At 50.4% G+C, this 20349-nt stretch overlaps 1 protein-coding gene across 10 annotated transcripts in view; it reads left to right on the top strand.

The window, feature by feature from the left end:
- Positions 1–20349, top strand: part of MOCS1 (molybdenum cofactor synthesis 1) — a 92485-nt gene that overhangs the window by 70030 nt on the left and 2106 nt on the right. For 5 of the 10 annotated variants that reach the window (XM_069563975.1, XM_069563974.1, XM_069563976.1 and 2 more), the window contains 7 exons: positions 11679–11843; positions 14202–14263; positions 14554–14665; positions 15077–15189; positions 15670–15780; positions 18164–18284; positions 18779–18826. In XM_069563975.1, coding sequence (XP_069420076.1) covers positions 11679–11843; positions 14202–14263; positions 14554–14665; positions 15077–15189; positions 15670–15780; positions 18164–18284; positions 18779–18826 — 732 coding nt within the window. Of the gene's footprint in view, positions 1–11678; positions 11844–14201; positions 14264–14553; positions 14666–15076; positions 15190–15669; positions 15781–18163; positions 18285–18778; positions 18842–20349 lie in introns of all 10 variants that reach the window. The other 5 variants (XM_069563980.1, XM_069563979.1, XM_069563982.1 and 2 more) reach the window with 1 other exon arrangement.

Raw genomic sequence — 20349 nt, 5'->3', positions numbered from 1 at the left:
AAAATAAGGTTTCATTTTCTTGATTGCTGAGGCCCTCACGTCCGCTGCTCAGGGTTGGACCCCCGGGTGGGACTCCCCCACCCCCTACCCCCCCACCCCTCAGCTGTCCGCCTCATTTGCTGGTTCAATGTGTCTTCTCTAGAGTGCCTGCTTGTGTGCCTGGCACTGTGTTGCGGTCAAAGGGGAGTGATCGCAGGCCCCACCTTTGAGGATCCCAGCCCACTGGCGGGAGTAGTTCCTGAAGACTGCCATCTAACACAGAGTTCAGTGGCTGTGGGGGCTCTGAGAAGGGGCCCAGGGACCCCTGCTAGCTCTTTCCTCCCTCCTGCCCTGTAGCCAGCTCCCTGCAACCCCCACTGGTCACTTGACCTAGAATCCTGGCATCCTTCCTGGGCTGCACACACTGGCCAAGGGGAGTTGACTTGACCCGCCCTGTTCCAGGCCATTCCTCGGGGCCTGACTGGCAGACCAGGTTCCAGGAAGGGGCCAGACCTGGCTGGCTGCCCTTGGTCAGGGCGCTACCTCTGCTGTCTGTCCAGGGCCTGTGGGTGAGCCAGAGGGTGGGGATCACTGTTGGTTAGAGAGGGCTGGCTGAGCACAGTCAGGGGGGCACAGACTGTCCTTGCATAGGAGGAGGCCAGGGAGCCCGGAAAGGTGGCCAGCTGCGTTTCCACTCTGGGCTCTTCTGCCCCCTTGCGGTGTGAACTTGGGCAGGTTCCTGCCCCACTCTGGGCTCAGTGTCATGATCTACACAGTGGTTGCTTCATGCGCCCTCCTGGTCTGGGTTATTGGTCCTGGCTTGGTAGTGTGATAGTCGAGGGTTGATCACCACATAGATGGTGGTTTGGACAAGGAACCGGCTACAGTGACCTACTTTGAATGATGGATCTCTCTCTTCAGTGGTGTGTATTGGGGCGGGGCAGGGGGGACTGTACCACCCCCCCTGCTCTCCCCCAGCCCTCCACCAGTGTCCTGAGACAGTGGCAGTCACAGGGCCTTGAATTCCTGTGCTGCTGTTTGCTGCCACTTTGACATCTCCCAGCCCAGCTCCTTTGATTGGCAGAGGTACTTATTCAGAGTAAAACTGCCCTGCAGGGCAGGGTAAGTGGGGCTAGTGAGGAAGAAGGGCTAGATGGAGGGGAGGGGGCAGCAGGCAGAGCTGAGATGTTCACAAGCACTTGTCCTCTACCCTCCAGATGAGAGTTTTTAGGGGCCCCATCCAGGGGACAGAGTGAAGTGGTTGTGGGTTTCACTAAGTCAGCCGTCTTGGTCTCTCTGGGTGCCTGCTTGAGGCTGTCAGCCCTGGGACTGGTGCTGCAGAACTCCCCCTGAGAAGACAGCTCAGCTTGGAAGCCCCTCCAACAATCCTGAGCTGATCCTGCCCTGCTCCTCCTGGCTTGTGTATGAGCAAGTTCCTCCTGTCTTGTCGTAGGTTTAGGGCAGTGCTGTCCCATAGAACTTCCCAGGATGATGAAAACGTCCTATGTATTGTCCGATACCGTAGGCAGCCTCGGGCTTCAGATGCTGCTACTGTGACTGAGAAACTGAATTTGTAACTTTATTACAGTTTCACTGATTTAAATGCCCACGTGTGGTTAGCAGCTGCCATGTTGGATGGTGACGGTTTGTGATTTTCAAAAAAAAGGAAGCATCAAGTAGGCACACCTTACTTGATGATGCTTCGCTTGACTGTACTTCACAGATACTGCGTTTTTCTATAAATGGAAGGTTTGTGGCAACCCTGCATTGAGCAAGTCTGTTGGTGACGTTTTTCCAACAGCATCCGCTCACTGCGTCACATTTTATTCTCACATTTCCAACTCTTTTGTTGTTGTTACATTTGTTATGGTGATCTGTGATCAGTTATTTTTTAAAAAAATATTTATTTATTTGGCTGTACCAGGTCTTAGTTGCAGCATTCAGGATTTTCAATCTTTGTTACCGCTTGTGAGATCTTAGTTCCCTGACCAGGTATTGAACCTGGACCCCCTGCCTTGGGAGCTTGAAGTCTTAGCCACTGGACTTCCAGGGAAATCCCATGTGATTGGTTATTTTAGATGTTACTACTGCAACTCCCTGAAGGCTTAATAGGAGTAATTTTTAGCAGTAAAGTATTTTTTAATTCAAGTATGTACATTTGCTTAGACTAATGCTATTATTGTACGCTTAACAAACTACAGGGTAGTGTAAACATAATTTTTTTTTAACCACACAGGCTTTCTCTAGTTGTGGCCAGTGGGGGCTACTCCTGGTTTTGCGGTGCACGGGTTTCTTATTGCAGCAGCTTCTCTCGTTGCAGAGCACGGACTGTGGGTGCTTGCGCTCGGTAGTTGTGGAGCACAGGCTTAGCTGCTCCGTGGCATGTGGGATCTTTCCAGACCAGGGATAGAACCCATGTCCCCAGCATTGGCAGATGCATTCTTAATCACTGGACCACCAGGGAAGTCCAACGTAACTTTTACATGCACTGGAAAACCAGGAGACTCAGTGTGACTTGCTTTATTGTGATCCTTGCCTTAGTGCAGCGGCCTGGAATCAACGCCACAGTAGCCCCAAGGTATGCCTGTAAATACACGTCCTGCGATAGTGTTGGCAATGTTTGCAGGGCACTTTTTTTGGCGTCTGACTTCAAGACTGACTTGGCGTCGCATGACAGCTTAGTTGGAGAATCGCTCAGTCCTGCAGGCTTTCCCTTTTTGGTTTTGTTCTTCCATCCTCTGTTCTGTTCTTCCATTATGTTGAAGAAATGAAACGTGGAGCATCCAGGTCTCAAAGCTTAGAACCCGTGGTAAGAGGCCTGATGCAATGAAGAGGCATGAAAGATTTTTGAAACGGGGTGAAGTTTTTTAAATTTAGTTTTGATGGACTCTAGTTACATAGAATTTTAGAGTAAATCGTAATCCTAGGTTCATTAAATAATCTCATTATTGATCCATGCATGGCCTTTTTCACTTTATTTATGCAAATGTATTTACATATTTTGATAATGCTATGAATTCCGAAGGAAACCCGCTACCTCATCAATTTTTTTTTTTTTTTGAAGAATCAGAACCCTGGAAAAAACCTTTGACCACCTCTGTGGACTTCACTACCTTGTATTTCTCCTTCCTAAGAAAACACTTTTAAATGCCTTGTTTATCACTTCTTTGCTTTTTAAGAATAAGACAGTGTTCCTGAATTTTTAAGTATTGTGCTGTGTGCGGTCCTTCAGGAATTACTCTTTTGACGTAACTGAAATTCACAGATGTCAGCCTGAGTTGCGGTTGGTTTCTTTCATCTCCTTTTCTCTTCGTCTCCTGTTCCATTATGTGAATATACCACACTTCCTGTTAGTGAACGTTTGGGTTCGTTCCAGTTTCTTGATGTTATAAACAGTGCTGCTTTAAACACTTGTATTCTCGTTCGAGATGTAACTGCATCTTGGTGTACACTTTTTCTAGGAAAGGAATTGCCAGGGTATGGAATATGTGAATGTTTAACCTTGGCAAACAAGTTGGCATTGTCTTACAGTGGCTGTACAACTTTACACTCTCCCTAGCAGTACCTAAGTGTCTTTTGGATCCTTCCCAACATTCAGTATTATCATTCTGGACTGTTTCCAGTGGACTGTGTATAAAATGCCATTTTATTGTGGTCTTGCTTTGTACTTCCCTGTTTAGAATGAGGTCAGGCTTCTTGTCACGTGTTTATTAGCTATATATATATTTATTTATTTTCCTGTGTCATACCAGATCAGGTCATGTGCTCATTCTTCTGTTTGGTTTTTCATATTGGTGGGGTCCAAGTTCTTGAGGTACGTTGCAAATATCTTCTCCCAGTTTGAAAAAACAAGCCATCCTTTGTGTAACAATTTTTTTGATCAGTAGTAGTTCTTGAATTTATTAGTTCTGTCTGTTATGGTTAGTGCTTTTTGTACTTAATGAAATGCGTCACTCAAGGTCAGAATAATGCCTATGGTTTTACTAAAATATTTGAAGTTTTGTTTTTGCATTTAAGTCGTTAGTTAATCTGGGGGTAACTTCGGGGGATCCAGTTTCATTCTTTTTCATGTGAATAGTCACTTTTTCTAGTTCCATATTGAATAATTCCTGCTGCTAGGTCACTTCAGTCGTGTCCGACTCTGTGCAACCCCATAGACGGCAGCCCACCAGGCTCCCCCGTCCCCGGGATTCTCCAGGCAAGAACACTGGAGTGGGTTGCCATTTCCTTCTCCAGTGCATGAAAGTGAAAAGCGAAAGTGAAGTTGCTCAGTCGTGTCTGACTCTTAGCGACCCCATGGACTTCCTCCATAAATCAGCTACGTGTGCATTGGTCTGTTTTGAGTTTGTTTTATTCTATTTAGTTTGTCTTTCTGTATGCCAGTATCACACAGTTTTAATCTCTATGGCTTCATAAGTCCGTTATCTGATAAGGGAAATCCGTTTTAATCTTCAACAGTGCTTTAGCTAGCTATACCAAGCTTTGTCCATGAGAATTTTAGAATCTGATTACCATGTTCCCTGGAAAATTCTTTTGGGATGTTCCTCCCCCCTCACCTTTTTTTCTTGTGTTTAAATACACAGAAAATTCACCATCTGACTGGTTTGGGCTGCTCTAAGACCCCTAGCAGGAAAGCTATGACAAACCTAGACAGTGTGTTGAAAGGCAGAGACATTACTCTGCCGACAAAGGTCCATATAGTCAAGCTGTGGTCTTCCCAGTGGTCACATATGGTTGTGAGAGCTGGACTGTAGAGAAGGCAAAAAGCCGAAGAATTGATGCCTCAAACTGTGGTGCTGGAGAAGACTCCCGAAAGTCCCTTGGACAGCAAGGAGATCAAATCAGTCAATCTTAAAGGAGATCAACTCTGAATATTCACTGGAAGGACTGATGCTGAGCCTGAAGCTCCAGTATTTTCGTTATCTGATGCAAACAGACAACTCTTTGGGAAAGTCCCTGATGCTGGGAAAGATTGACGGCAGAGGAGGAGATGGCTGGATAGCCTCACCAGTGCAATGGGCATGACCTTGGGTAAACTTTGGGAGATGGTGGGAGACAGGGAGGCCTGGCATGCTGCAGTCTATGGGGTCACAGAGTCGGACACAACTGGGAAACTGAATAAGAACCTCATAGAAGTGAAATCCTGTAGTATTTGGGGTTGTGTGTGTGTGTGTGTGTGTGTGATTGGCTTATTTCATTTAGCAAAGGTCCTCAAGATTCATTCTTGCTGTAGCATATTGAAGAATTTCCTTTCTTTTTAAGGCTAAATAATATTCCATTGGATGAATGTGCTACATTTTGGTAATTTATTCATTGATCAACTTGGGTTACTTCCATGTTTTAGCTACTGTGAATAATGCTGCTGTGATCATGGGTATGCAGTTATCTGTTTGAGACTCTACTTTGCATTCTTTTGGGTGTATATCCAAAAGTGGAGTTTCTGGGTCATATGGTAATTCTGTTTTTAATTTTCTGAGGAAATTCAGCACTGTTTGTAGGGAAGTCAGCTTCCCAGTTGGCACTAGTGGTTAAAAAAAAAAAAACCTGCCTGTTAATGCAGGAGATACAAGAGATGAGGACTTTAATTCATAGTTTTATTAAAGTGTAATTTAATTATATGGCCAGAGAATCTTATCTGTATGAAACTTATCCTTTCAAATTTATTGAGGATTGCTTTATGACCTAGTATATTGGCAATTTTTATAATTTTTTAAAAATTCTTGAACAGCTTATCCTTTAATTATTACATGAAGAAATCTATATTTGTTTATTGGACCCAGCAGGTTAATTTTCTTGCCTAAACCTTTGGTTATATCAGTCTGTGCTGACTTTTCGTCTGCATGGCCTGCCAGCAATAAATAAGTGGGTGGATTTGTTGGTTTCTCTCAGAGGTCCTATTGCTTTTTATTTTATCTATAGTTGAGGTGATTTTCTTAGGTTCATGTGTGGTTAGAATTGTTATGTCTTCTTTATAAATTGGATCTTTTATCACTAAGTAGGTCTCTCTCCATAATGATATTTTTGGTCTTAAGGTTTATGGATTTGATTTTACTGAAGCTATATCAGCTTGCTTTGAGCTTTCATAAGATTATTTTATCTGTTTTCATCTATTCATTTTTAACCGCTAGGTGTTCTTGTTCTTTCGGTATGTCTCTTAAAATAGCACATAGCTATTACTTTGATCAAATTTGACAATCTTTGACTTTTAACTGGCAAGTTTATTCTAGTTGCCTTTGTTGTAATTATTGAGATAGTTGGACTCATCTCAACAGTTTTTAAAAATCTGTTGTACTTTTTTGTGTTTTTTCCTCCTCCTTGGCTTTTAAATAAATGACCCCCCGCTTTTCTTCCAAACAAGGCAAAAGCTTTAGCACACTCTTAGGCCTTTGCTTTTTTTCCAACCTTCCCCACTGTTATTGTTGGTGTTTTCTAGGATTTTACCTTCAGGTTATTACGAATAGTCTGCCCGTCTGTATCTCTTGTCAGCACCCTCCCTTTCTTTTTAAGATAACTTTACCAAGTATTTGATCTTGTGCAAATGCGCATTTCTTGCAGTGTCTCTTGGATTTGTTTCTCTTCTTATATGAATGTTTTCCTTGTGGTGGTTTCTAATGGTGACTCCAATCTTGATGGTGAATCTGATTAAATCTGATGTGCCAGGTGGTGTTTATAATGTTTTAAAGCAGTTCAGTTCAGGTCAGTTGCTCGGTCGTGTCTGACTCTTTCGACCCCATGGACTGCGGCACGCCAGGCCTCCCTGTCCATCACCAGCTCCCAGAGTTTACTCAAACGCATGTCCACTGAGTCGGTGATGCCGTCCAACCGTCTCATCCTCTATCATCCCCTTCTCCTGCCACCTTCAGTCTTTCCCAGCATCAGGGCTTTTCAGATTAGTCAGCTCTTCACATCAGGTAGCCCAAAGTATTGGAGTTTCAGCTTCAACATCAGTCCTTCCAATGAATGTTCAGGACTGATTTGCTTTAGGATGGACTGGTTGGATCTCCTTGTAGTCCAAGGGACTCTCAAGAGTTTTCTTTGTCCAACACCACAGTTTTATAATATTAAAGTAGTAACTTTATAATATTATTAGAATGCATATACAATTTTGTGTTCAAAGTCCGTTCCTTCATCATGTTAAGAGTGTCACTGCACTGTCTCCTTAATCAGCCTGGCTACTGGGAGAAGTCTTACATCAGTCTGGTTTTTGCTGTTGGTGATATGCTCCTCTTCTCTGGATTGAGTGTTGCCTTTGTTGTCTACTTTCCTTAAATTTTACCGAATATATCTAGGATAAGCTTTTCTTCATCTGTCCTGTTGGCATTCAATGAAATTTTCCTGATATAGGAAATTTTTTTTCCCATTATTCTATTCCTTCCTTCTCCCAAGTTTAATTTTTTTTCCTTGGACCTCTATTTGGATGTGACCCATCTGCTTAGATCCTCCACTGTTCTCAAATTATATTTTAGTGTCTTATTCTCCTCCTCTTTTTGCTAGAAGAGCCCTTCAGTCTTACCTTCCAGCTCATCAATTTCTCCTGTGTGGATGTTACCATTTATCTTCTTGTGTTATTTATTTCACAATAATGTTTTTAGCTACTGCTTTCCCTTGTTCCCTTTTACCATGAAAAATTGTGTTTCATTTTGTTCATATCCTCTGTTATTTATTTTGTTGTATTTATATTTCTCTTACAGTCTTGGTCTGTTTGATCTTTTTTTTTTCTATTTATATGAATGGAGGGTTGGGGTTTTTTGGTTTGTTTTTGTTCGGGGAGGCACTAGATGTATTTCTCAAGGGTCTCCTTAGTTTAGCCAGTAAATTTACTGCCCCGAGGATATGCGCTATTCTGTATGACACTACTTCACGGGGAAAGGTTTAAGGCCAGATCGTCGTCTTTGATAGGCCCAGAGAGCTCAAGATGCCAGAATACCACAGTTATTCACTCATGTCTGTAATCTTCCCCACCAGGGACCAGCCTAACCCTAAACCCTAACCCAAAATAAGTCTCTGGCGTTCTCACTAAGTAAGGTCTTGATATTGTCTCTACTCAGGTCACTGACACTGCCGATAATGGTGGCCAGACTCACTCCCTGTCACTGGTCATAACTATAGCCTTGATGCTTGCCCCAACAAAGGCCCTGACAATGTCCCTGATAGCCTCAAATGCCCCTCACTATCCCCCTAATCCTGTCCCTAAATAAGCCCTTGATGCTGCCCTAACTAACAACCTGCCTCTTACGAGGGCCCTCAAGTTATCTCCAACAGAGGCCCAAATATTGTCCCTAACTAAGGCCCTGAGGCTGGCCGTAACTAATGTCCTGACTATGGCTCTAACTCATGCCCTGATGCTGGCACTGTTAATTCCCTGCCGCCGGCCCTAACTGAGGCCCCGAGGCCCTTCCTAACCAAGCATGCTAACGTCAGACTGTGCAGGCTGTGTGCTGTGCGACTCCAGAAGATGCTGTCCACCTAGAGCGTGATGAGAACGGCACCTCCTGGAGCGATGTAATCCTGGAGTGATGTAATATGGTGGTCCACCAGGCCTTCTGCCCTCGGGGAGAAGCAGGTTGGAAGGAAGCAATGACCCTCAGTGGGCTTTGGAGGAGGGAAGTGGAGGAATGGATGCCTGAAGCCAGACGGTCTCCCACTGTGGTCTTCAACTCACAGCAGGACGTTGACAGCTGCCCCTCACTGCGCCACACCCCCCGCCTCCCCCGCCCCCACCTGACCTGTAGTGAATTCCTGAGCTAGTTCTCTGGTGCTCCTATCACCAGATTCTTCAGTAAGAGGACAAGCAGTTACCATCCTGAGGCATCAGTGCATAAGGGCAGGGAGAAAGCTAACCTGCCCACCCCCCACCCCCGCTGGCTTTCTCTTAACTGCTTTCATTGGCCAGTCCCCTTCAGCTCCACGCCCCCTTCCCCGGACCAGCTCAAAAGGGACTGTCCATCATCCTGTGAGTTTCTCAAGATTTTTTTTTTTTTTTAAGTTCCTAGATGTCTGTGTTTCTTCAGGGTTGATTTGTTGAAGGGAGACAAGAACTACTACCAATTTTTTCACATTGGCAGAGTCCCCAGAGTAAAGTTCTTCTCTTTGTTTTTAAAACAACAACTTTTATTTTTACACTTTCATTTTCTTATTGCAAAAGTAATACATGTTTATTTCAGATAAGCAAAAATAATATCACTGCTGCCCAACTGAAACTGCTGTCAACATTTTGGTTTGGCGACCCGCCTGTCTTTTTCTCTTCTCACCCTAATTTTTAACCTGCCCCCTGGACTTTGTGTATTTCCCAACATCCTGACATATTTTGGTACAGAGTCATTTTTAGTTGCGTGATATTCCATCATTTAGACAAAGCGTAATTTACCAGTTGTCTATTTTTGACATAGGGGTGCCCTTTTCTCCACATCCTTGCCAAGACTTGTTATTTCTTGCCTTCTTGATCATAGCCATTCTAACAAATGTGAAGTGATATCATTGCTCCTTGATCAATACACATTTGTCGATGAATATTGTTCACATCCATGATTATTGGTTTTTTTTTTAGTTTTTTGGTTTTATTTAGATTCCACGTTTAAGTGAGATTATGTGGTATTTGTCTTGTCTGTCTGACTTATTTTCATTTAACATGATACTCTCAGGGTCCATCCATGCTGTTGCAAATGGCCAGATTTCCTTCATTTTATGGCTGGATGATATTCCATTGTGTGTGTGTATACCACATTTTATTTATCCATTAATGGACAAGTCTGGGTTATTATAAATAATGCTACAGTGAACATGGGGTGCATATATCTTTTCAAGTTAATGTTTTCACTTTCTTTGGATAAATACCCGGAAGTGAAATTGCTGATCCTAGGGTAGATCTATTTTTATTTTATTTATTTATTTTTTAATTTAAATTTATTTATTTTAATTGGAGGCTAATTACTTTACAATATTGTATTGGTTCTGCCACACATCAACATGAATCCGCCACGGGTGTACATGTGTTCCCCATCCTGAACCCCCCTCCCACCTCCCTCCCTGTACCATCCCTCCGGGTCATCCCAGTGCACCGGCCGTCTTGGCGCCGTTTTCCATAGGGGCTGCTGCTGCTGCTAAGTTGTGTCCGACTCTGCACCAGTTTGCGTTCCTACCATTTTTTAATCAGATGGTTGTCTTTGTTTTTGCTTTTGTTTTTTTTTGATGCTGAGGTGTATGAGTCCTTTGTACATTTCGGATGCTAACCCTTCATCGTATGTAGCATTTGCAGATATCCTCTGCAGTTCAGTAGGTGGACTTAAAGCCACCATTCCCTTTGCTGTGTGCAGGCATGTTCCTTTGATGTAGTCTCACTTACTTATTTTTGTTTCTGTTGCCTTTGCTTTTGGCGTCTAATCCAAAACATCATCACCAAGATCAATGTCAAAGTAAGCCCCTTTGACTCACTGCGTGTCTCCTCTTAGGAGTCCTGTGGTTTCGCATTGTGCTTCAATCCGTTTTGAACTGAGTTTGGTTTCTGTGTGTGGCATGATAGGGTGGTCCAGTGTCATTCCTCTGCACTTGGCTATGTAGTTTTCCCCGTCCTTTCCTCACTGTGTATTTCTGGCTTCCTTGTTGTAAATTAGTTGACCACACGTGCATGGGTTTATCTCTGGACTCTGTTCTGTTCCGTTGATCCATGTAGCTTTGCTTATTTATTTGGCTGCTCTGGGTCTTGGTTGCAGCATGCGGGATCTTTAGTTGCGGTATGTGGAATCTAGTTCCCCCACTCGGGATTGAACCCAGGTCCCCTTCACTGGGAGTCTTATCCACTGGACCGCCAAGGGAATCCCTCACGGGTCTTTTTTATGCCAATATTATACCGTTTTGATTGCTACAGCTTTGTAATATAGTTTGAAATCAGGGAGTGTGATGCTTCAAGCCTTGTTCTCCTTTCTCAAAACTGCTTTGACTGTTGAGATTCTTCTGTGGTACCATACAGGTTTTAAGATTGTTTGCTCTCTCTCTCTGAAAAATGCCATTGGAATTTTGATAGAGATTGCATTGAAGCTGGAGATTGCTTTGGGCTAGGATGGCGTATTTCAGCGTCGTGGATTCTTTAACCCCTGAGCAGAGAACATCTTTGCGTGCATTTGCATGGCCTTCAGTCCCTTTCTTCTGTGTGTCGTAGCTGTCAGTCTCTTCCGACTGTCTGCAGCTACTCAGATGGGGAGGGGGAGGGTTGCCCCCACCCGCTTCAGCTGGCTCAAGTGCTGCAGCCTTGGGGTAAAAGTTGCGGCCATCCCCCTGCTGGTGGGGATGGTAGGGCGACCAGCACACCCAACGCGTCCGTATACAGTTCCCTAGAAGGCAGCCTCCCTGCCACGCGCAGGGCCCCCACTTCTGCTCCTTGTCTAGGTGCCTGCTCAGCTTGGTGCAGGCTAGCTTCCCTCCCACTTTGTGCAGAACCTCCTCCTCTGTGCTCTTTGGGCTCTGGTCTCCTGAATCCAGCCGGTCCCATGTGCACTCTAGCAAAGGGAACGCTCGGTGTTTGATCTTTTGGTTGCTTCTTTAGATCATTGTTTTTATCCTTATGTTTCTTGTTAAGCTAAACCTGGTCAGTAGTAGTCCACAGAGAGCTCGTTTTCTATCCATCTTACAGTTTCTCCTTTCAGCCCTTCTCCCTTCTTCACCAAGAACAAGCAGGCTGATACCCCTCCCTGTTCTCTCTCCAGCCCAGCTCCGCCGGCTGGAAGGCCTGAGGACCATCGGTATCACCACCAACGGCATCAACCTAGCCCGGCTGCTACCTCAGCTTCAGAAAGCTGGTCTCAGCGCCATCAACATCAGCCTGGACACGCTGGTACCGGCCAAGTTTGAGTTCATCGTCCGCAGGAAAGGTGATCAGATGGGGTTCACGGTGGAGGGTGCCCCTCCCAGGCCCTCGTAGCAGGGGAGCCGTGGCGAGTGCGAGGGGCCTGGTCTCTCCCTCTCTGTGTCTGGGCTCTCGCAAAGCCTAGACATTTATTCCTCCCTCCTCACTCTTGCAACGTGTCCCTTTTCTGTGTGGCCACCCCCTTGAGGACATTTTGGGGTCAGATGCTAATGAACCGTGGTGAGCAGCCTTCCCTCTTCCCTGCCCAGCACGGAAAGTGTTCCCAGAACACAGAACATTCCATTTTAAAACCAAGACAGTCCCTGGCACACTGGGACAATTTGTGTACCCTGTAGTGAGGTCTGAGGAAGTGTGGGGCAGCCTGGGGGTGGAAGCCGCCATCCTAGATGCCAGGGACAGGGCCAGCGCTGCCAGGTGGGGGGTCCCCCAGCACCCAGGGGTGCTCGCTGGGCCCCTCCTGATGTAGCAAGCCTCTTCCTTCACCCCCTGCAGCCAGGACACCCACAGCCGCCTCCTGCCAGGCTCCATCAGGGAGGGGCTGGGCCCTGGGTCTCACTGGACTGGCACCGGCTGTCCATGAGCCCTGGGTTGGGTGGGAGGTTCTGTAGAGGGTCGAGCGCCCTTTGATTTGGGAAGGGCAATGCACTACGGAGACTGCTCTGGAGGGTCAGAGAGATGGCTGGGGAGATCCAGCTCTCCTTCCCCTTCTCTGGAAACAGCCCGGAGATCTCAGCCCCACCTCCTCCCCCTACCCCACCCCCGGCGTGTGACTTCCTGTTTATACCCAGCAGTGTGCTGTGGAAGCCTGGGGCAGTCTTTGCTTCCTGAGAAGGGCCGCTCTGGGCACAGTGGAAGGACAGACACAGGACGCTGCTCTGCCATATAGACTACGAAGGGCTAAGAGTGTGATGCCAGGGGACCACCTTTGCTGGCTGTGTGGTGTCAGTTCCGGCCTTCAGAGGGGACGAGAGAACTCTCTCTCTAGGGCTGTCTCTCCTAGCAGGGGCATTCTGGGAGGGCTTCAAGGAGGAGGCATTTCTGCTGGGCCTTGAGGGATGGGGCATTCGAATCAAGGGAGCTTACTTTGACGTGGAGCGTCAGTTGAACCTGCAGGAGCTCTGAGGCGGGGAGGTGGAAGGTGTAATTGGGAGCTTTATTCACACCCGCCTACCCGCTATCGCCCACCTGCAAACATACACATTTGCACACCCCCTGCCTCCTTGACTCCTTTCCTGGAATGAAGATTGGAGACAGTAGATCCTAACGTCAGATCTGCCCTCCCACTTGCACCTCTGTGTCCCCTGCCTCCTTTTGGAGGGAGAGTACTTTAGAGAAGAGAGCTTTCTAACAACACATTGTGTAAATGCTGCCCAGTCTTTCCTTTGCCGTCTCTTCCTGCCGTCTTGGGGAGGGCCTGGCAACTCACTCCAGTATTCTTGCCTGGAGAATCCCATGGACGGGGCCGCCTGGTGGGCTATAGTCCATGGGGTTGCAAAAGAGTCAGACACAACTGAGCAACTGAGCACTGCCGTCTTACTCCAGAAATGCTGTGGGGAAGCCATGGAGGCCGGCTGGGGGCAGGGGAGGGTCTGTAGGCACCTAGATGTTTGGATGCATGAGTGAGCTGGGGCAGGAGGAGAAGGCAGCCTGGGACCGCATTCACTGCATTAGCCACAGAGATGGGTGAGACTCGCATGCACGGGACGTGCTCACCAGCCCGGCCCAGCGTCTGGGCCTACTAGGTGCCTGAGGAGAACGTGAAGCGTGGGTGAATGGATGCCCTGGGGAGGACAGAGTGCTGGGAGGGAGTTGGGGAGCCTGCATTCTGAAGGATGAGTGCGAGCCGCCCCCTCCCTCCCCCAGCCCCGCTGGGTACTGCCTGTCTCCCGGGACCTCGGTTTCTTCCTCTTGACCATCAGTGGGTTCATCTAGATCAGGGTCCCCACACTACAGCCCACCAGCCAAGTCCAGCCCCTGTGCCTGGCTTTTTACAGCCTGCGAGCCAGGAATGGATTTTGCTGATAGCATTTGCCATGAATTTAATGATAAGGAACATTCGCCATGAATCCCAATTAAGCGAAATATTGTCCCTGCAAAAAGAACTTCATTTTTCCATTCTATTTGCAGAGCTGTGTTATAAGTTATACTCAATTATTATCATATTCTGAATTTAGTTAATGAAGCCTTTATGATACATGTCTACATAATGCCCTCGATTTTGCCTCTTGGCCTACAGAGCCTACAATATTTACCCTCTGGTCCCTGGACTCCGGTCTCTGAGGCTCTGGCGCTTCACTGTGGGTGTGAGATCGGGGGAAGAGGGAGGTGGTGCCTGGACCCTTGCTTCTCTCCCTGCCCACAGGCTTCCACAAGGTCATGGAGGGCATCCACAAGGCCATCGAGCTGGGCTACAGCCCCGTGAAGGTGAGGACTTCCTGCCTCCTCCAAGACAGCCTCCATCCCTGGCCGGAGCAGCTGCAGGGCAGCCCCCACTACCTTTGGCCCACTCCCTCCAGCCTTGCCCCTGCTCCCCACAAGAGAGAGGAGAAAACCAGTGACCCCATGGGATCTTCCACCCCATGGAGAACTGGGGGAGGGCTGCAAGGAACGGGACCCTCGGTGGAGAGCCTAGGGAGATGCCAGAACCAGCCCTCCGCCCCCGGAGAAAGAACACCGCAGGGCTAATCCTCACGGTTCCCTCATCCCCCGACAAGGTGAACTGCGTGGTGATGCGAGGCCTGAACGAGGACGAACTCCTGGACTTCGTGGCCTTGACCGAGGGCCTCCCCCTGGACGTGCGCTTCATCGAGTACATGCCCTTTGACGGTCAGTGCCACAGGGCAGGGTGGGTGGGGGAAGAGGAGGCCAGGCCTGTCCGCGGAGCCTGACCAGGGCCTTACTGAGAGCACAGTGGGGGGCTGCCGAGGACCCTGGGAAGAGCTGAGTGGGCAGACAAGGTTTGACCACCCCTGTGGATGCTGCTGACCTCAGACCCCCTGTGCACGTAGAAATTTCTCCACGGGTGGTGGGGAGGGGTCTGGCAGGCACCAGGCCCATGGTGGGGATTGGAGGCTTCTCATGGAGAGTGTAGGTGTGGTTCCATTCCCCCATTTCAGGCTGAGCCTCATGCCCTCCTGGCCCAGAGGCAGAGAACTGGTTCCTGGGTTGCGGGAGGGTGAACTTGAAGCCCTGGCATCCCCATCGCGTGCAACTCAGTGGCTCCCACCCCCAACACAGGCAACAGGTGGAACTTTAAGAAGATGGTCAGCTATAAGGAGATGCTGGACACCCTCCGGCAGCAGTGGCCGGAGCTGGAGAAGCTGCCCGAGGAGGAATCCAGCACAGCCAAGGTTGGGGGCAGACGGAGGGGCTGGGGCTGGGAGGAGGGTCATGCCGCCACCCTAGGACCCTCGGACGGGAGAGCTGGCAGGGGCTGCGCTGGGGTCGGAGTCAGTGATACAGGACAGTGCTCTTTAAGCGAGAAGTGGTTCAGGGCCATCATAGCAGACTCCCTGCTTCACTGACAGAAAGGAAGGCTTGACATGGGTTAAGGAGCTTGTCGTGGGGCACTCTGGAGTAAGTGGTGGAGGGGAGCTTGTCTGGCCCTTCCACGTGGCCGTCTCTGGCCGTGCTGCCCCCAGGCCCCTGAAACTTAAGGAGCCTTCATCTTGGGCTGGCCAGGTGCGGGCAGAGAGCTCAGGGGTTCTGTTGTCTGAGGGCCTTGCGGGCCGCTTTCTGCGGGGCTCCCACAGAGAGGGAACGGTGTCAGGTGTGATGTCACGGAGGGAGAGCTGGCCCACCCCCATCTCCTCCTCTGCACCCACCCACAGGCCTTTAAAATCCCCGGTTTCCGAGGCCAGGTCAGCTTTATCACGTCTATGTCTGAGCATTTCTGTGGGACCTGCAACCGGCTGCGAATCACAGCTGACGGGAACCTCAAGGTGAGTGTCTGTTCCCCTGCGGGACCCCTGCCCCTCTGCGCTCTGTATGTGTCTTCCCAGCTGTGCCCCCTGATTGGAGGTGCGGCTCACAGGGTACACGGGAATGATGGTGAAATGGTGTCAGGTTTGGGGGGATGATGGGAGCGGCACATGGGGGTGAACTTGTGGCTCCCATGGAACTGTCTCCCTGGTTCCGTCATTGCTTGGGTCCCTGAAGTAGCTTCTGCTTGATCGGGAGCCCCTCTCCAGGACTCAGTGCTGTGGAAGGTAGGGGGCCAGGCAGGCAGGGATCAATGTGCCTTTTGCCCCCAGCCCCTACCCTGGCTGCCCTTCCCACCAGGCCAGGGGCTAGTCCCTGAAACCGCATCCCTCCCTCATGTCTAATCAGCACGCGCTGTGCTGTGCGTTCAGCACTGGGCACAGGGGGTGGAAGGGAGGCGCAGACAGGCCCATTTCCTATGGGCACAAATGTTCCTTCTGAGACCAAGGAGCTAAGGGTGGTAGCATGTGATTCTTTGTCAAATGAGCGCTGGACAGGCCTCCCTCCAGGTGTGGGGAAGGAGGCATATCTGAGGCTCACCCTAATTTGGGCCAGGGCAGATTTCAGTCAGCTCTGGGGAGACCACGTGGAGGGCCTGAGCGCCCCCTTCAAAGGTGCAGAGTGTGTCCCGTTGACAGTAGGGTGCTGTGCAGTTTTTTTTACAAGGTGGAGGTCGGATGCCCCATTCATATTTTAGGAAGAATCACTCCCAGCTTGAATTTGGAAATAGACAGTTAGATGCCATTTAGTGATGTTCCAAACATGTTAAGAGTTTAGGGGAAAGTGGGAAGGAAGAGAGAAAGAACTTGGAGATGCAGGTGGAGGTGGAGAGAGGGGTGCCCGGGTGTCTGGTGGGCTCTGGGACCTGCTTGGGGGTGGGGGTGCTGGTGGGCGGACTTAGACCATCAAGTTGGGCATCAGAGCAGAGCTGTGCAGCAGACTGTCATAAAGCCAGGGGCTGGATTCCCTGGCGTCCAGTGGTTAGGACGCCACACTTTTACTGGAGGGTTAAGGGTTCAGTCCTGGTTGGGAAACTGGCTTGAGGGTGCAAGAGACCCATAAACTCCGACGTACTGCGTGGCGTGGCTCAGCCAAAAAGAAAAAAACCAAAGGCTTATCTGACTGGGCTGTAGATGAGAGATGATGGCTTTGTCATTCAGCCTCCTGCCGCCGCCCCAGCCCCAGGAAGTGGAGCCAGGATTCTGAGCAGAATGTCAGAAATAGGCTGTTTATAGTGCACAGTTCAGGGGGCCTGTTAAGGGGTGTTGAGGCACTGGATGAGCTGCAGCAAACTGCTGTCCCACCCCTGGGAGGAAGGGGGCCCAGGGGAAGATGGCGTCCCTGGGGCCCTGGGAGAGCCGGAGCCTGGCAGAGTGGCTGCCTGGCCGGGGCTGTGGGTGGAAGCTCCACTGCCGAAGTGCCCGGCCTCTCCCTCCTCTCTCCTTCTGACCTCCCAACAGCCAAATCCCCAGGCAGAAGGCAGCTGGAGGCCCCCCAACCCCCCCACCGGCTGCAGAGAAGGGCAGAGAGTGGCGCTTCGGGGCTGCTGGGGAGCGAGGAAGGGCACCAGCCCACACGGGGAGGTGGCTGTGCCTTCCGCTTAGCTCTCGTTCACATCCTCTCCAACCATCTCAGTTTGTCAAAGATGCTTTGCTGCCTGTGTCCAGAGCGCCGTGTACAGAGCTGGCACTTAGTAGGGGCTTTATATGGCTTCGTGGGAGGCAGTAGGTATCTCGCTTTGTGGGACTGCCCCGTCAACCCTGAGCCCAGAAGCAGCAGAGCGTTGAATCAAGTTCGACCCCAGGATGCCGTCTCCACCAGCCCTCTGCTGATCATCCGCCAGTCAGGGACCACAGACAGAGTCGGGGCAGGCGGGCAGGGTCCAGGAGCGAAGGGACAGTGAGAGGATGGAGGGGAAATGGTCTGTGTGTGCCGGTCTCCCAGGAGACCGCTTGGACGCGGCTCCCACTCTCTGGGATCTGTTCTGGCAGCCAAGAGGCCATTCCATGGACTGTCTCAGGAGAAGGTTCGAATCTAGATACTGATGCGCTGTCTCTGTTGGCAATTAATTAAGTTTTTAAAGCACACTCTACACCCTGAAAGAAGCATGACTGGAAGTCAGACACAGGCCTTGTCTGGTTTTGCCTTCCTGCCCTTGCAGCCCCTCTTGACTACTCCATCTAGCACCTCCGGCCTCTCATTGCAGGAAATCTTGCTTTGAGTCTGACCAGCCATGGGAGGCCCTCCTGCTCAGCCCAGGGCGGGGTACTCCTCTAAGAGTGGGGGCCAGGGCTCAGGATCCAGAGGGTGTGTTGGCCTCACCCACCATGTGACCCTCTCCAGGTCTGCCTCTTCGGGAACTCAGAGGTGTCTCTACGGGATCACCTGCGGGGAGGGGCCTCCGAGGAGGAGCTGCTGAGGGTCATCGGGGCTGCAGTGGGCAGGAAGAAGCGGCAGCACGCAGGTAGGGTGCAGGGAGGCCGGGCTGGGCGGCGAGTGGGCTGTTGGCAGCAGGAGGGAGGTCTGTGCTTTGGGGGCAGGAGGATCGGGGCAGCCTGGGGACCCCGTGTGGTCTGTGCTCTCCAACTCTCCTCTTGGACCTCTTGACTTGGGGGTGCAGTGATGCTTCTTGGCACAGCAGAGCCCATGAGAGACAGGGGAGCCCAGAGGCTCTGGGGCCGTTCTCATCGGGTGGGGGAAAAGGAGGGGTGTCATTGCCTCAGTCATCCCACACATTGTCTTCCACCAAGGCAGGGTCTTGGCACCCACGTGCGCTCTGGGCTCTGTCGTGGGCGGCCTTGCAGGGTCCTGCAGGGGGTTTTGCTGGGGTGCATGTAGGTGAACGCGTGTCTGGCGGCTCTCACACCACTGTGTCCATCGTGCGTTTAGTGAACTCTCTTCCCTGCCCTCTTTCTCCCCCGTCCCGACCCTCCTCTCCCCACCCTTCCCTCACCCCAGGCATGTTCAGTATCTCCCAGATGAAGAACCGGCCCATGATCCTCATCGGTGGGTGACCCATCAGTACGTAACCGCGCACTCTTGTCACTGGGGGTCCCCTGGGGCAGGGCCCCTGCCATAAGGCAGCCCCCTGCCCCGATCCTGCACTTCATCCTGAGGTTTTCATCCTTCATCTTTTCCTGCCCCATCCAGCCTTTACTGCTGCTTTTCTTCCCTTCCACGGCTCCCCCTCACAGCACATCCCCAGAAGTCATCATGCTGTCTCACAAGAGATCAGGCTTGGGGAGTGGGGTGGCTCTAAGTTCAGGATTGCTGCGGTAGTTGTCCCCTGAGAGTGGAGCTTCTGGTTAAGACAGAGACCTGTCCTTGGCCCTGGAATCTCGCAGCTCGGATGCAGTCATTGTCTGTCCCTCCCCTTCCGCCCTGAGGGCCAGGCCTCGAGTGTGTCTGGACCATCAGTGCCACTGTTGTTATGTTTCTGTGCCGGGCAGCGCTCAGGCAGCGAACCAAGCGCATGGCTCAGCTTTCTATGGGGGACGCAGCCAGGATCGCAGCTACCTAATTCCTGACCTCCCGGGAACTGAACGTATGTGCCCAGGGTGTCTCTAGAAGGAAATGGCAACCCACTCCAGTATTCTTGTCTAGAGAATCCTGCGGATAGAGGAGCTTGGTGGGCTGCTGTTCATAGCGTTGCATAGAGTCAGACACAACTGAAGCGGCTTAGCATGCATGCATGCACTGGAGAAGGAAATGGCAACCCACTCCAGTGTCCTTGCCTGGGGAATCCCAGGGACGGGGGAGCCTGGTGGGCTGCCGTCTCTGGGGTCGCACAGAGTCAGATACGACTGAAGCGACTTAGCAGCAGCAGCAGGGTGTCTCTCCTATGCATAGGATGCTTCAGGCAGAAACCCCTTGTTATTGAGCTGCATGTGGGCTCTAACCCTGGGGACCTGGCCGGTCCACAAGGAGCTTTAGGGATGCTGTCACCCAGCTGGCACATGCCCAGGCTAAAGCAGGGGAGGCCTTGCCCCCTTGGCCACAGGCAGATCTGGGCCCTTGAATCGTGCCCTAAGCAAGAGAAGGCAGAGAGAACAGCTAGGGGCAAGGGTTCTTTTCTTCAGCACGTGGAGCAGAGCCAGCCAGCGCCCTGAGGCAGCCCAGGGGCCGCACCAGCCTCCCTCACCACAGCCATTGAGGGGAAAGCCGTGTCAGCTCTTCTGCCCTCATCTCCACACCCTCCTCCTCCTGTATTGGGCCTTGACCCAGGCTGACACGCCTTGATGGCAGAGAGTGGGGGATGCCTGGATAACCACCCCCACCCTCCCACCGAGGGAGCTCGTATCTGTGACACTGACGAGTTGGGGGACCCAGAGCATGTTGGAAGGCTGGGAGTTGGAAGACCTGATTGATTCACAAGGAGTAAGGTTAGTGTCAGGATATAGAGTAACTAGAGTGGGCTCATTTTTTATAAAACCGAGAGTTGTCCAGAACAGGGCCGCTTAGACTTTCACACGCACTTGGATCCCTTAGAGATCTTGCTATTTCAGACTCGGATTTGAGAGGTCTAGGCT

This window comes from Ovis canadensis, chromosome 20 (assembly GCF_042477335.2).
Source record: "Ovis canadensis isolate MfBH-ARS-UI-01 breed Bighorn chromosome 20, ARS-UI_OviCan_v2, whole genome shotgun sequence".
Classification (NCBI taxonomy): domain Eukaryota; kingdom Metazoa; phylum Chordata; class Mammalia; order Artiodactyla; family Bovidae; genus Ovis; species Ovis canadensis.
This window is presented reverse-complemented; position numbering and strand designations above follow the sequence as displayed.